The following is a 15928-nucleotide window of genomic DNA, read 5'->3' on the forward strand; positions in this document are numbered from 1 at the left end:
ATATACCAATGCACTATTAGCGGTTTCTATTCCCAAACAGTTCCTGAACCGGAGAATGGATGGGGGGTATGGACGTGCTACAGCGTACGGTAGAGCTATGCAGAACTAGACACACTGAAAGCTCTGGCAGAATGTTCCTCCTGTACAGCCAAGCGGAGACACCTGCACAGACTGCTCATAGCCGAGGCAGGCGACAGACACAAGCAGAGGCAGCAGGGACTTACCTTTACCGTCCAGTCACACTGCCTGATAGGACATCAAGACCAGAATGAAGAGGAGAACTTCGGAGGAGATCAGGGCTGGACACAGGGAGGCGGCTGCTGCTGCCTCTGTTACTTCCTCCTGGTGGTAATGATAATCTGCTGCTACTGATCACAGAGGAGCCCGGGGCAGCCAGCCGTGGGGACACAGGAGGTCACCACTGTCCCCAGACCTTCCTGTGTCTACAATAATGTAGGCTCCCGCATCAACATCCCCTGCAATTCTCTAATAATCTCTAAAAAGCTGCTAGATGGTCCTGCCAGGGTTTGAGGAACTAGAGGTCTCAGGAAGGCATCCATTCTGTCGTAGCATGTTCAGTCTGGAAAACATGTTCTGGCTGCATTTCGAGGACTGAACACTGCGCCTCTGACCTGAACTCAAAGCATCATAATGATTTCTAATGCTGGGAGTTCCTGCCTGATCGCAGGACTACTGCACTGTGCTCACATAATGCCGTCACTACAGTACAGTAGACCTGTGGTCAGGCGGAAAACTCACAGCATCATAAGTCATTAGGACGCTGTGAGCTCAGGTCAGGGCAGCAAGGTTTGGTCCGGGAAATGTGACAGCTGCACGGATTGCGTTTTCCGGACCAAACGCACTTGTGTGAAAGAGGCATTATTTTATTTTTTTAACTGATGGAAACAAGACAGATCCAATTGATGTTAAAGGGGAATATCCACAAGTAATTGACAAACCAGGCACAATGCCTCGTAGGGCTAGATCAGCTGAATGCAATAATACCTTTCACTTAGCGATCTGGTGCTTTATTCTGGAGAAAATTTACTTTTACTACATATGCAAATTGGCAGTTAAGTGCACTGAGGGCGGGCCCAAGCCATTCTGTGCATCCTTGCTCCTACTGCTTCCTCTGGCAGCCCCTCTCTCTCCTTGATTGGCAGGACCAGACGAGATGCCCATGCAGTAACCTGGCCCTGTCAATCAAGAAGAAGAAGAAGAGGAAGAGGCTGGCAGAGGAAGCAGATGGAGCAAGGTTTCACATAGTGGCTTGGGTTAGCCCTTAGTGCACTCAACCATAGGGTATTTAGTTTAGTTTAATGTTTTTTTTTTTGGGGGGGGGCCTACACTAGAGGTAAACCTCAATCACACAAGAGTGAGTACTGCACCACAGCGTCACCACAACAAGCAAAAACTATAGTTTGTTAGTAGTTTTTTTTTGCTAAGTTCAGACAGATCAGACGCTAACCGTCAAATCTGTGGCAGATCCACAATGAATCCTTGGCAAAGGCCTCCAAGATTCGGCCAGGTCCCTTTCAACCCAAAATTTGCAAGTGTATGCTTTTTGTCAAAAAAGTAAAAAAGTTGTTTTTCTATACAATAAAATAGATTCAACACAAAAAAGTAAAAAAGTATAATTTGCAAACAAAAAAAACAGCAAACATATAGCATAAGTTTGACAAAAAAAACTATAGAAAATAAATATAATATCCCCGATCTTTCTTTGTGTAAGTTTTTTTTTTTTATATTTAAATTATTTTTTTTTTTTACTGTGGGGGTTTTAGGTATATGTATTATGGGCTTATTTAATGCATGTAAAAGTTTTGTATTAAAAGCTATAAAAAAACTAAAAAATTAAAAAAGTTTGACAAAAAAGTATATTCTCTTCTTTTTAATGTTTTTGAACATTTCAGAAGTTTTCCCACAGACATGTTTAGAGAAAAAGGTATGATACTCTATTAATATGTTCAATACGGAAAAAAAAAAAAATCAAAAAGAGTACTAAAAAACATGTAGTGGAGGAGGACATCTGAAGTCCAGCGGCCAAACAAGTGCATGTGTGCCTATAACAATAGTTAAAATAAGAGAACACGTGTCACGTGAGAGTACCCGGGCAGTGCGGCACGCATGCAGATGGTGATAACTCCGGGCCAGGAGAAATCCTCCAGTGCTGCAGAGGGATAGCGCGTGCGCTGTACTCTTATTTCTGGTCATTGCGAGTCGTGCGCACACTGTTAATGGCTGATCCTGTGGACTTACGTCTTCAAAACCAACCATTAATTGTCATTGATTCCATATATGCAGCAAGCCCACGGATTCTGTGATTCTACAGCAGGCATGCTCAACCTGCGGCCCTCCAGCTGTTGCAAACCTACATCTCCCAGCATGCCCGAACAGCCTACAGCTATCAGCCTACAGCAGGGCATTGTGGGAGTTGTAGTTGTACAACAGCTGGAGGGCCGCAGGTTGAGCATGCCTGTTCTACAGTATGGATGAGTAGGTGTAAATAAGCACATAAAGGCAAACAAAACATTTAAAACTGCTAAGAGTGTGGTTAAAAAATAAAAAAAAAAGCTAGGCTCACTTCACGGATGCCCCCTACCACTCTTTACTTCCTGGTCCAGCAATGACGCATTGACACAGGACCATGTGACTGCTGCAGCCAATCACCAGTTACATGATGTCAACACGCTATTGCTGGATCGGGAAGCATAGAGCGGTGGGGGCCGGACAGCAGTTGTAGATGTATGAGGTGTACATTTTTTTATATTTTTGAACTCTTAGCATTTTGAACCTTTTTTTTTCCATCCACAAAACCCTTGTAATTGACACAAAAATGTCAGATGTCTCACCCCATCACTTTTTCCGATATCTACAACATTATAAGTGTCATAAAAAAGTGGATGATGGATCAGTCACTTATTTAAAAAAAAAAAAAAGTTCCCAGTTTTTACGTCCAGATGAACTACATCAGGTACAACGTGCCCTGGTAAGTATCTACACTATAATAAAATGGTAGCGTACTACTTGGCGGTACTCAGTAAGTGTCTGATGGTGTCTCTACAGTTGTGGCTCTTAGGGACTGATGAGGGCAAATATATTTTAATTTTTTAGTTATTTTAGCATGCTCCTGAGCGCTATTTCATACTTATCAACACTGCAAGTGGTAAATTAGGTAAGAACTAGACCTCACCGCCAGGTATGCCCCAAACGATGCGTGACTGCCCATATATGGGCCAGGTCTATACAAGCCCCACCCATTTTCGACCCGAAACAGCCCAATCTTGCAATAATTGGGGGCAGTCTCTGCCAATTCGGGTCCGTTGTAAACTATGCTATTTTCTAAAAGTAATTTGAGATTAAAGGAATGTATTGTATACATACAAAGGTATAGCCATCATATATAGCATTAGAAGTCATCAAGCTCTGTGAGTAAGGTCAGGTGCCTTTATGGGGAAGAGATTTATCAAAACCGGTGTAAAGGAGAACTGGCTTAATTGCCCATAGTAACCAATCCATTTTTCAGAGCTCCTTTGGAAAATAAAAGGTGGAATTTGATTGGTTGCTATTGGCAACTAAGCCAGTTTTGTTAAATCTCCTCCATGAAGTCTAGGAAGTTTTATGGCCTTCGTACACTGCTTTATATTTGCACAGAATCTGACAAGAAAAAAATCTCTGTATGAAATCAGAGGCCTAGGGAATACAGTAGAGACCCCGTACATCCATTACACATTATATACATGTCTTCACGCTAAAGCTGCTATATTACCATTAAAATAAAGAGAGGAGATTTCTCTCATAACAAAATAACTTTATTAACGCTAATTATATTTACAGAATTGAATAGAACTAAATCACGTGATCCGTCGTCGGGTCTCCTTCCATAACAATAAGACCTGATCTCGCACATGCGATCAGTCGGACGACAAGTCAAATAGCGTAGAAAGGGGACATCTGGCTTACAAACACAAACTGAAAGAAATGGGACAATGGGGGAGATTTATTAAAACTGCTGTGACGGTATATGGCTCAGTTGCCCATAGCAACCAATCAGATTCCACCTTTCTTTTTCAAAAGGAGCTGTGAAAAATGAAAGGTGGAATCCAATTGGTTGCTATGGGCAACTAAGCCAATTTTCTTTTGCACCAGTTTTGATAAATCTCCCCCATTAGCTTTTAAGCGTTCCTCTCGCTAATACATAGTACAGCCATTCTGTGTCCTGACCCAATATTCCAAGTGAAAATAGTGGGAGTACTGCTTCATGCCACAAGATGGCTACCACGGCTTATCTAGGTGCCAGCTGCACCTTCATGAGGTAGTTCAGAGATAAAGATTTGCTTTCATTTCGCACCGGGGACAGTTTTATGTTCCAAATACCCTGTAAAAATGAAAAGTCACTTCTGGTTGCCATAGGCAACAATGGCCTATGACGGAATGGAAAATTTAGGTGGTTACCAGACCGGTTGCTATGGGCAACTCCTCCATTTCTCCTTTGACTCGGGTTTTCTACCTATGTCCTCTGTCCACAGAGCTCATAACCCTCCGGCTACTCTTAAATCACTCCTGTAAAACAATGGGGGCTCTGTACTCGGGGGACTACACATTTAATTGCTGTCATATTACCACTGCTCTAATTATGCTCAGGCCAAGTTAATTAAAGGGCTGACTGGAGCGTGACATCCCGTTAAATCTACCAGAGTAAATGAAATAAAACAATCAGACGTGTCTGCCAAGGATGGCGTGGCGCAAGAGTACTGCATCACGCAATGGGAACCTGCTAGACCGTAATGGACCCCATAACCAGTCAGTGGGGGACCGCTGGGCACCATTTGGATCAGGAACATGGCCTATATGGGCTGACATACAAGTCTTTCCTTTATACTTTTCTTCCATTTAGTATCCACTGTTGGTTTTGGCTTAAAGGAAATGAATGCTGGGTCTTAAAGGGATTCAGTCTCCACATACCTTAAAATGAAGGAACTGTTAGATGTGCCCTGGTCCCTTGAGTAAAATGCTCTTTCTTCCATCCGAATTGTTGGCTGCATTCCAGAGAAATTCTTCTTCATGCAGATTTACAACTCGGGGCAATGAGGGTGTCATTGATGCACAGTAAGCCACGTTCCTTACTCCTGGCCACCCCGCCCCAGGGGGGCACCTCCAATGAGGCCAGGTGAGGTGACTGCCTCAGGCGGCAAAACCTGGAGACAAGTGGGGGCGGAAGCAGGGCCATGGGAAATGAGCGCTTCCATTGTGGAAGTGCTCATCTCTCTATAGGCAACTGTATCACAGTATGCCTTTAACAGTAGGGCTGGAGGGGGCGCCGTTACAATTTTGCCTCAGGCAGCAGAAAGGCTAGGTGCCCCCTTACCCGCCCCCAGCTTTAAGTGACCGGGTCAGGCAGTGATGTAGTCTTGCCTAGTCTTGTGTTACTGCAGGTGTGCTACTGCTTCAGGTGTGCCCTGCAGCTGTACTGAGCGTTTACCCAATTGACAGTGCACGCGGAGCAACACACGGCCAGGCGAGACTATGTACATCACTGCCTGGCCCGGTCACTCAAAGCTGGGGGCGGGGGCGGGGCGGCCAGAAGTAAGAAGCGTTGGCTACAGTGCAATGAGGTGCAACAATGACGTCCCTTGTTGCACCAAGCTATGAATTTGCATATAATAAAAAGCTGAATTTCTCAGGAATGTGGCCAACAATCTGGATCGTGTTACTCAAGGGAGCAGCACACACCTAACAGTTCATCTGGATTCATAAAAAGCTATGTGGTGACAGAATCCCTTGGACTCATTGGTTCTTCTCCATAACATCCTCCATATCCGCGTCCACGACTATGACCACTGTTCTGCAAAACAACTATGACTGTCGGCCTCCCTTTGCAAATCCTCCCACTCATTCCTCCGACATTCCTCCCGTGCTGCAGCTCTACCCTGGAATCCTCTTCCCTGCTCCATTAATCTTTATAACATAACCTGCAAACACCTCCAACTACTACTCCAGTCCTCTGCCCACCCTCTAAGTTTATCCTGAGCTCGCACAGATCACACCTGGGTGCCCGTCTCTTATCTCTGGAGTGCTGGGCCCTCCCTGTGTGTCTCATTGCTTCAGAACACATGGTCACTTGTATTAGAATACGTCAGCACTATATAGAGACCAGTGAAGGCATTTCACTACTTGTAGTCCCGTATTCAGTCCTATAATCATGTGCATAGTCTGCTCCACTCAAGCGGCTGGCTAATTTTACAATCTGTGAATTGCCAAGTGCACGGCTGCAAAACCTTATGAAAATAAAACTGAACAGAGATGTACATCAATGCTCGGGGATAATGTGAAAAAACAAAGGGAAAAAAACAGCGCTGTTGCCCATAGCAACCATTATTATATCTTCCCATCATCTCTCACCAAAATGGAATCTTACAAGATGCTATGAGAAACATTACTATTAGGTTATTCTGACGCTTTACAGTACATAGTCACTGTCATTACAACAAACAGCATAAATGAAGAGTAAAAGTGAATATAAAAAATGCCTCTTTCTCCCTCTGCCTCATCCCCCTATAGTCTTCCATAGGCAGCATTTCATCTGATCCTTCAGGGAGCGCAGTCCCTCCATGTTCCTCCAGACGGACTTAGCAGAGAATGTTAGTTTAGGAGGGGGAAAGGGGAGAAAGAGGCGTTTTCTCTGATAATATATCTAATATTCACTTGTGCTATGTCTATATATTACGCTCATGATGTGTGAGGGGAAACTCGTGATAATGTGGTGAGATGGCAATTAGACTATAAGATTACAAGCTTTAAAGGGGTTGTCCAGGATTAGAAAAACATTGCTTTTGTCTTCCAAAACACCACCACCCCCTTTCCACAGGTTATGTGTGGTATTGTAGCTGGGCTCTATTGGAGTCAATGGGGCAGAGCTGCAATACCACACAAAACCCGTGGACAGGGGTGGTGCTGTTTTTGGAAGACAGAAGCCATGTTCTTGTAATCCTGGACAACCCCTTTAATTACATAACAGTCCAAGTATATTTTTCAGCAGCTGAGGGTTTCATGATGTAGCACTGAAATCTGTTTTACAGGGTGTCGGCATGTAATGTGCAATGTCACATTTGCAATATACGGAATACCATACAAAAGGTAACAAGGCGCCCAAATAATTCTTACCTTGTATCTCTCGATTGGATCCTCTTGTTGTAACTGGTTCTCTCTCATTGCCAGGTACTCCTTTTCATATTTCTTAAGCTTTTTTGTAGGCACCTAAAAAACACAAAAACAGGATGCTCATTAGGGCCTGCAATGTTCCAAATGTACCACTAGGTGTCATACAAGTACAAGCTAAGACCCTTGCAGTTTCTGAAACTGCCACCAGATGGCAAAATATACCACTCTTTGGCTGGCACACCTGCCAGATTAGCCATAGCAAGTGCAAAAAAACCAGAACTGTTGTGGCCACATTGCAGTTTATTATCCCACTGTGTTGTCATTGCAACAACCTTATACGCCCTAACAGTATGAAATATATATCAGGAGCGTCAGAGGAATGGTGGAATTACACGATTTACTAGCCTATAAATGCCGGCATCAAAAGCACCGCAACCTCCTGTTTTCAGACAAACATAGTAAATTCAGTACTAGTACCCCTGACTCACAGCTTCCTTTCATATGACCTCCCTAGGTTCCCACAGAAAAGTCTTGTCATTTGCTCCCACAAATGTGTCATATTCACACATACACATACATATATATATATATATACATACACACACACACATATATGAAAATCCCACATGCCCTTTGTACTATATCCTCACCCTGACAACTCATAAAATATAGAACGCCTTGGTTTTTAGTGCATAGCTGTTGCATATGTTATGTTCACTTATGAACTGAGAAATGGATTCCATCTGAAAAGGTTTCTTCCAAAAACAGCGCCACAAGTGTTCATGGGTCGTATCCATTATTGCAGCTCCATTGAAGTGAATACGACTGATCTGCAATACCAGACATAACCTGCAGACAGGTGTGGTGCTGTTTTGGGGGGAAAAAAACAGCCATGTTTTTCTGATCCAGGACCCGATTTCTAGGTTTCCATTATTAATAAGGGGTCAGGACTGGTGTTGAGCGAACTTGTGTTTTAAGTTCAGTGTCCAAAGTTCGGGTTATTAAAGAATTCCGTTCTGGATTCCGCTACCACGGACCATAACAGGATTCTTCGCTAACCCGAACCTTGGACGCCGAACTTAAAACAAAAGTTCGCTCAACACTAGTCAGGACATGTTGGGAGCTGGAGAGCCCCAGGTTGGACACCACTGCCCTGCGGCTCCTGCGCTCCTGCCCGTCTGGTATACACAAGGGAATCAACCTCTTCCACCTAATGGCCCAAATTCCACTGTTAGGATTTGCATTAAATGATTTTCTTGCCACAAATCCCAAAATCGCTTCAACCTCAGGCTTAACAATAGGCCGCTGCCAGACGCCCACCTAATCTGAAGCTGAGCTCTAATTAACTAAACCGAAGCCAGGGCGCCCATTCACGGCGAGTCTTGTGACAGGTGGCAAATTCCCGCTTAATGAAAGGATAAAATAATGTATTAATAAGCGCTAGAGCGTCTGCACTGTTAGCGGAGCGTCCAAGAGGCGGCGGCGATAACCCTCACAGTAGGCGGATTAATAATGTGGCTCAGGTAATGGAAAACATCATACGTTTCTATATTCATGGAGAACAACTGACTGTGGGTTTATTAAAAGGGTTCTTCACCCCCTCGGGGGCCTTGCTGGTCTGTGATAAATTACCCCCCCTACAGGTGCGTTCAGACGTCCGTTTTTCTCCGTGCACCATTGGTAAGGGTCAATGAAAAACCACCGGCACACAACCTGAATTCGGATCTTTGTGGATACAAGGTGGATATGGACTTGTGAATAAGCCCTAAAGCCTCTTTCACACGAACGTTACGGATTCTTTCAGGGTCTGTTCAGGAAAAAACTGATGCACGCAAGTGAAGTCAGTTTTGTCTGCGATTGCGTTCAGTGTTTCAGTTTTTTATGCACAGGTGCAATCTTTTTTTTTTATTTGTTTTTCACGCACGTGAAAAAAAACCCCTGAAAAATAACAATCTACATCTCCTAGCAACCATCAGTGTAAGGCTACTTTCACACTAGCGTTCGATCGGATCCGTTCTGAACGGATCCGATCATAATAATGCAGACGGAGGCTCCGTTCAGAACGGATCCGTCTGCATTATTTTGGCATATAAAAGCTAAGTGTGAAAATAGCCTCGGACGGATCCGTCCAGACTTTTAATGTAAAGTCAATGGGGGACGGATCCGCTTGAAGATTGAGCCATATTGTGGCATCTTCAAACGGATCCGTCCCCATTGACTTACATTGTAAGTCTGGACGGATCCGCACGCCTCCGCACGGCCAGGCGGACACCCGAACGCTGCAAGCAGTGTTCAGCTGTCCGCCTGTCCGTGCGGAGGCTGAACGCCGCCAGACTGATGCAGTCTGAGCGGATCCGCAACCATTCAGACTGCATCAGGGCAGGACGGAAGCGTTCGGGTCCGCTCGTGAGCCCCTTCAAACGGAGCTCACGAGCGGACAGCCGAACGCTAGTGTGAAAGTAGCCTAAAACGCATTGCATCTGGATGCAATCCGTTTTTCACTGAAGCCCCATTCACCTCGATGGAACCAGAGCTGTGTGAAAAAGACAGAATATAGAACATGCTGCGATTTTTCCTGAACGCAGAAATGATGCGTGAAAAACAACGCTCATGTGCACAGACCCATAGAAATGAATGGGTCAGGAATCAGTCATCACGCATCGCAACCGGACGGAAAACTCGCTCGTGTGAAAGAGGCCTAACAGTGTCAGACTGGGGTTCCCTGGACCCAGAAAGGGAAATATGGAGGCACAGTCCTCTATCTACAAAACAGCTAGATGGCGCTATACTAATGTTTTGACATATAGATCCCGCAGATCGTCCAGCATGTCCTGACCACTGCAGACCTACCCCTGGCAGACATCCCAACCTGCAAAAACTCATTTCCGGGAGTTTTCTTTTTATTTTTTTTCTTTCACAAACTTTTTATTACATTTTCCAAACATATGCAGTATCTGCACACTTTGCTCTATGGTGTGGAGGACTGGGCTCAAATGATCATATTTATGTATATGATTAAAGGGATTCTGTCACCACCTAAAAGCCCTGTGAGCTAAACATATGCTCATGTCCAGGGCAGCATTCTGATTTCTAAGGTGGCTTTATTCTGCGGAAAAACAGGTTTTACTAACCTGTCAATTATTGAATTAAGGTGCCCAAGCAGGGAAGGTTTGTGAATGCATGGTGCCCGGCCGCACGCATCACCGTCCGTGCCCAGCGCCGCCTCTCCCTCCCCCTCCTCCCGCTTTGAGATCCCGCGTGTGCGCACAGGCTCAGCCTGATGCGCAGTTGCGGACTGCTGGCATCGGCTTCTTCTTGCACTGTGCGCACGCGCCGAGAAGGGGACACTGCTACAGGTTGCCAGAAAGGTTTACTGCGAGTAAACCTTTCCGGGATATATTGTTTCACATGCGGGCGTCAGGGAGCCGCTATCTAATAGCGGGAGACTCCCTGAACGTCCGGGAGACTTGAGATCCCTGCCCTGGCCACCATATTGCTTTCTCTCGGCCGGTTGTGATGCACCAATCCCATCTCTGCAGTGAGCGCACCCTCCATAGGGCACCACAGGATATTTAATAACACTTTCATTTTTTACTTATGACATAATTGAAGTTTCGGGTCCTATTGTGCACAGCACCGCAGGTATTCCTCCTGCTGCAGCCCCCCCCCCCCCCCCCCCGGGTCTGAAATGCAGGCACTTCCCAGCTTTGCACTGTTGGCTTTGCCCCAGATCCATGATGGTGGTCTGACCTAGATTCCAGCGAGAGCAGAAAGGAATCCTTGTTCATTCCCCTGTCACTGGAGCCGGTGCACCCCGCTCAGCCGGCATCACGGCGACCAGGCGTCCTATGGCCGGATCCAGGCGGAGAAAGTTCTGATAAAGTCGCTGCAACTTTCACTTTTTTTTTTTAATACAAAAACTGGTAAATAGTTTTACAAGTAATTTAATAAAAATGTCCTTTTAAAAAGAAAATTAACATAATCGTCTATTGGAAAATGAGCAAGACATCCACTATGAATTGTACCAGATCCCACTACCAAGGGCAGGTACCAAAATAGGCAACTGCTCAAAACGCTTCTCTCACTGGACAGCCCTTCGAGGGTTGGTCCAGACTATCTGTGCAGGTGAATCTGCAGTGGAATACAGTAACAGGAGAGGATACAGATCTGCAGGCTGCGGACATTTCCTCTACGGATACTGACCTGCGGTGGGGATTTTAAAATCTTCAGACGTCATTTTTACAGCGGATTTGACCCTTTCAATGTAGCAGGGGTCAGATCTCCAGGGAATCTGCAGTAAATCTGCATAGAATGCATCCATGGCGGACATGCAGCAGAAAAATCTACGGCGTGCGGACTTACCTCTAGGGAAAATCTGCAGCAGATCTGGCGGCAAAATGTGCACCAGGTGCAGAAAGGCTGCGAGTCTGCAGCAGATTTCACTCTCTGCGTTGCAAAGGGCAAAATCTGCAAAATAATTTGACACGCTGAGTCAGGCCTCACGCACACGACCGTTGTGTGTTTTGGGGTCTGCAAATTGCGGATCTGCAAAACACGGATGGCGTCCGTGTGTTCCGCAATTTGCTGAATGGCACGTACAACCATTAATATAACTGCCTATTCTTGGCCGCAAAAAAAAACGGACAAGAAAAGGACAGGTTATATACTGCGGCTCGGATGCGGACTAAAACAACGGTCGTGTGCATAAGGCCTTATGTGCGGATTTTCTTGTGGAGAACGTCCGCGGCATGTGGGTGAGGTTTGTAAGAACACTACTGTAAATGCTGAGGATTTTCCACACACAATTCTGCTGTGGTACAGCACAGTGTGGCACAGTATGCGTGCCCGTACCCTAGGTGTAAAGACAACCCAACGATGGTGGCAGGTCCGGCCTCTCTAACTGCAGCAATCAGCCTCTATCAGCAAGCAAGATTGTGTGCGGCTGCTGCAAGGGAAGGAAGCAAAAAAGGACACCCATTCAAATGAACAGGCGACCAAGAGGACCTAGGACTTCTCCTGACTGCTCTGCATATCTGCTTGAATTCTTCCATGTAATATCAATTCTGTTGCATAATTTTTTGCCATTCCTCTATTATTCCTACTATAAGTTTATGAATGAATTGCCTGCAGTCTGCAATAAAGGTCCAGCTGGGAGTCACCAGTTGGGGGTGTGTCCCTGCACAGTCTGTCACTGGCAGCACGGAATGGATAGTTTCAGCCTGTGCAGGGACGCACCCTCCAACTGGTAACACTCAGCTGGAACTTAGCAAACTACTAGGAATTCATTCATAAACTTCTATTAGGAATAACTGATGAATGGCACAACACAGAGTCGGAAGAAGGGATGATCCGCAACTGTTATTGAGAAATTCAAGTAGTCACTGAAACGGTCAGGGCAGGAGAGGCGACAGGTCCCCCTTAAAGGGAATCTGTCCCCAGCGACCTCCCTATCACACATAGCTGTGGTTCACCCGTTTATCTTTTGTTGATCCGAGGCTCTGTTCCCGAGTTATAATACTTTTTCCTAATACGCCAAATAAGGCCTTTGGTGCAATGAGGGCGTCATCATTGCTCTTCTTGCACCCAAGCTTCGCTCCTTTCTGTGACCAGTCCCTCCCTCCTGCTTTGATTCACAGGGCCAGGTAGCGGTGTAAAGCAGCGAGGGAAAGGTTGGCAACAGAAAGAAGTGGAGCTTGGTGCAACAAGAGCAACGGTGACTCCCTCATTGCACCAAAGGCCAAATTTGCATATTTAGAAATAAAAAGTATCATAACTCAGGAACAGAGCCTTGGACCAACAAAAGAAAAACACTGTTTTAAATCAGGAGAACACCAGCCATGTGTCTACGCTAACAGCTGGATAGGTGGTCGCTGGTGACAGATCCTCTTTAAAGGGGTTCTCCGGGCTTTTAATATTGATAACCTATCCTCAGGAAAGCTCATCAATATCAGATCGGCGAGTGTCCGACACCCAGCACCTTCGTGATCAGCTGTATGAAGGGACGGCGCGCGCAGTGTGCCCGTGCCGTCTCCCTGCTCGCTGCTGCTATGTCTATGGTGAGAAGGAAGAGACAGGAGACGGCACGTGCACACTGCGCGCGCCTTCCCTTCATACAGCTGATTGGCGGGGCTGCCGGGTTTCGGACCCTCACCGATTAGATATTGTTGATCATCAATATTTAAAGCCCCTTTAAGCGGCCCTCTGCTGGGGCTCATGTGCACTTATGGTGCTCACTGCAAACAGGATCAATTACAGGAATGTTTCAACAAAAGGAGGCAAGAATAAGGATAAAACCACATTTCCGCGGAGTTCTCCTTTAGCACAGAGCTATCAGGACTTCTCCACCGTGACGGCTCTTCCTGCATCACTTATTCCTGAAATAACACATGAAGGTTTCTAATATTACTGCAGGTTATTTTCTGGCCATGTTACGTTCAGCGCTGTCATTCTAGAGAGGGCTTTGGGGAGAATTTGTGTTTTTTCCAGCTTCCTAGCAACAGAACACGGCAGATCTCTGCTGAACTGGCGGCTCACCGGCCGAAATCAAAAGCCTAGGAGAGAATTAGGGGGAAAACAGAATTCGACTTTTCATTTAATCTTCAAGAAAAGCTGGGCTGAGCGTAATCTCTTGGAAAAAAACCCCGGCTCTGACCCCTCCGGCCGGTCTTTCTGTGTATGCAGTGAAGAGTTGTCAGCCCCAAGGGCAGGCGTTTGCAGACGCCCTCCGAGGAAGGTCACAGGAGCCCACACTTTTGGCAATGACTTAAAATACGGAGAGGAACCCAAAATACTTATTTTGCAATCATAGATCACGTCGCCTGGATGTCGTTAACTACAACTCCCAGCATGCTCGGGCTATGGCAGTTAGTACTTCAGCATCCAAAGACAATAAGGTTAACACAGAGATTATGTAACATTCCTATAAATATATGTTTAGTGTACACCAAAATCCATTTACATTAGGGAACCTTACAGATACTGGAATAGCGGGTACCAATGCCCATCGTAGGGATGGAAAATTGCTGGTCTTAATACCGCCTTCCTATTGTGAACCCCTTCGGCAATTCAAAAAAAAACCTGAAAGGGTCTTATAAAAATAGATCCCCAGCATAGGTAATAGGATTCTTTTTAATCTTGCTTCATTTCTAAATGTTTGCGTCGTGTGCGCGGGTAGGCAATATACCGTGTGGTGGCGTTTTTTTTTCTGCTGCTGATTAGCGATATGCTTCAGAAGCTGCATGTGGCTTTGAAGTGGATTTTAGCTATGTTCCTTATTGAAGTCAATAGAAAAGGGCTAAAATAGCTAGCGTTTCTGTGCACGTTTTAGGCAGCATTTCCGCTGGTAAGTAAGGCGCTGCTCACAAAGGCTGATCTGCCACTGTATTTTTGACACAGTAGATTTTTGCCATGTGAACATACCCTAATACAGACCATTGGTAAAGGTATCTAGATATTCTGAAATCTGTATATTAAAGGGCATCTGTCAGCAGTTTTGTACCTATGACACTGGCTGACCTGTTACATGTGCGCTTGGCAGCTGAAGACATCTGTGTTTGTCCTATGTTCATATGTGCCCGCATTACTGAGAAAAAGGATGTTTTAATATATGCAAATGAGCCTCCAGGAGCAACGGGGGCGTTGCCATTACACCTAGAGGCTCAGCTCTCTCTGCAACTGCCACGCCCTCTGCGCTTTAATTGACAGGACCAGGCAGTGTAAGTCATCACACCTGGTCCTGTCACTCAAACCGGAGAGGGCGTGGCAGTTGCACATCTTATATACTAATTTGCATATATTAACATATGAACATGGGACCAACACAGATGTCTTCAGCTGCCAAGTGCACATGTAACAGGTCAGCCAGTGTCATAGGTACAAAACTGCTGACAGATGCCCTTTAGGCTCCATTCAGACGTCCGTATGCGTTTTGCGGATCCGCAACACACGGACACCGGCAATGTGATTTCTGCATTTTGCGGATCCGCACATTGCCAGAACTATATAGAAAATGCCTTTTCTTGTCCACAATTGCGGACAAGAATAGGACATGTTTTATATTTTTGCGGAACGGAAGTGCGGACCCGGAAGTGCAGATCCGCAATTTCAGATCCGAGAAGGACAAAGTCTGTCCCCATAGAAATGTGAATGGGTCCGCAATTCTGTTCCGCAAAATGCGGAACAGAATTGCGGACGTGTGAATGGGGCCTTAAAGATGAAATCATAGGAAAACCAGTAGATAACGAACAAACCAAATGACAATTGTATTAAATTCAGCCTGAACATGACGCGTTTCCAGCCATGGTGTTTGTTTAGCAGCCCCATTTACTTTGAGCAGAAATTATGCACGCGGATGCAAATATCATTAATCCTCGCACGGCCACATAAAAACAAAGGACTGAGACAACGCGGACCGACCTGGCTGTCCGGAGCTCAGATGACTGGGTACCTGTCAGCCGTACATAATAGTCCACAGCAATTGTATGACCATCAGAAATGGGCGACCTCCATGGCAAACTCCTCTGGAGCTGAGAAGCTTTATTACCTGCATTTACCTCTTGGAGATAACATTACTTGTGCCTTAATTATTTATCAGCCATCTGCCCCTCCTTTACCAAACAGTGCACATGGAGGCGCCATGCGGAGCTGCTTCCTCCTTCTCCGGGCTTGGCTGGTCTCCCGTAACGGGTCTGCATTCTGCTGTGTAATCCCATGTAACCTGCTCCTATATCACATCCGGCTCAATTGCAAAATGCAGCTCACAGCAACA

The 15928-nt window shown here is 45.7% G+C and overlaps 1 protein-coding gene across 5 annotated transcripts in view; it reads right to left on the minus strand.

Annotated features, from left to right (window-relative positions):
• RABGAP1L (RAB GTPase activating protein 1 like) overlaps positions 1 to 15928 on the minus strand; it is a 327249-nt gene that overhangs the window by 12032 nt on the left and 299289 nt on the right. For 3 of the 5 annotated variants that reach the window (XM_044301795.1, XM_044301802.1, XM_044301798.1), the window contains one exon: positions 7165 to 7257. In XM_044301795.1, coding sequence (XP_044157730.1) covers positions 7165 to 7257 — 93 coding nt within the window. Of the gene's footprint in view, positions 1 to 3794; positions 3973 to 7164; positions 7258 to 15928 lie in introns of those variants that run through there. The other 2 variants (XM_044301797.1, XM_044301801.1) reach the window with 1 other exon arrangement.

Source organism: Bufo gargarizans, chromosome 7 (assembly GCF_014858855.1).
Source record: "Bufo gargarizans isolate SCDJY-AF-19 chromosome 7, ASM1485885v1, whole genome shotgun sequence".
Lineage (NCBI taxonomy): Eukaryota > Metazoa > Chordata > Amphibia > Anura > Bufonidae > Bufo > Bufo gargarizans.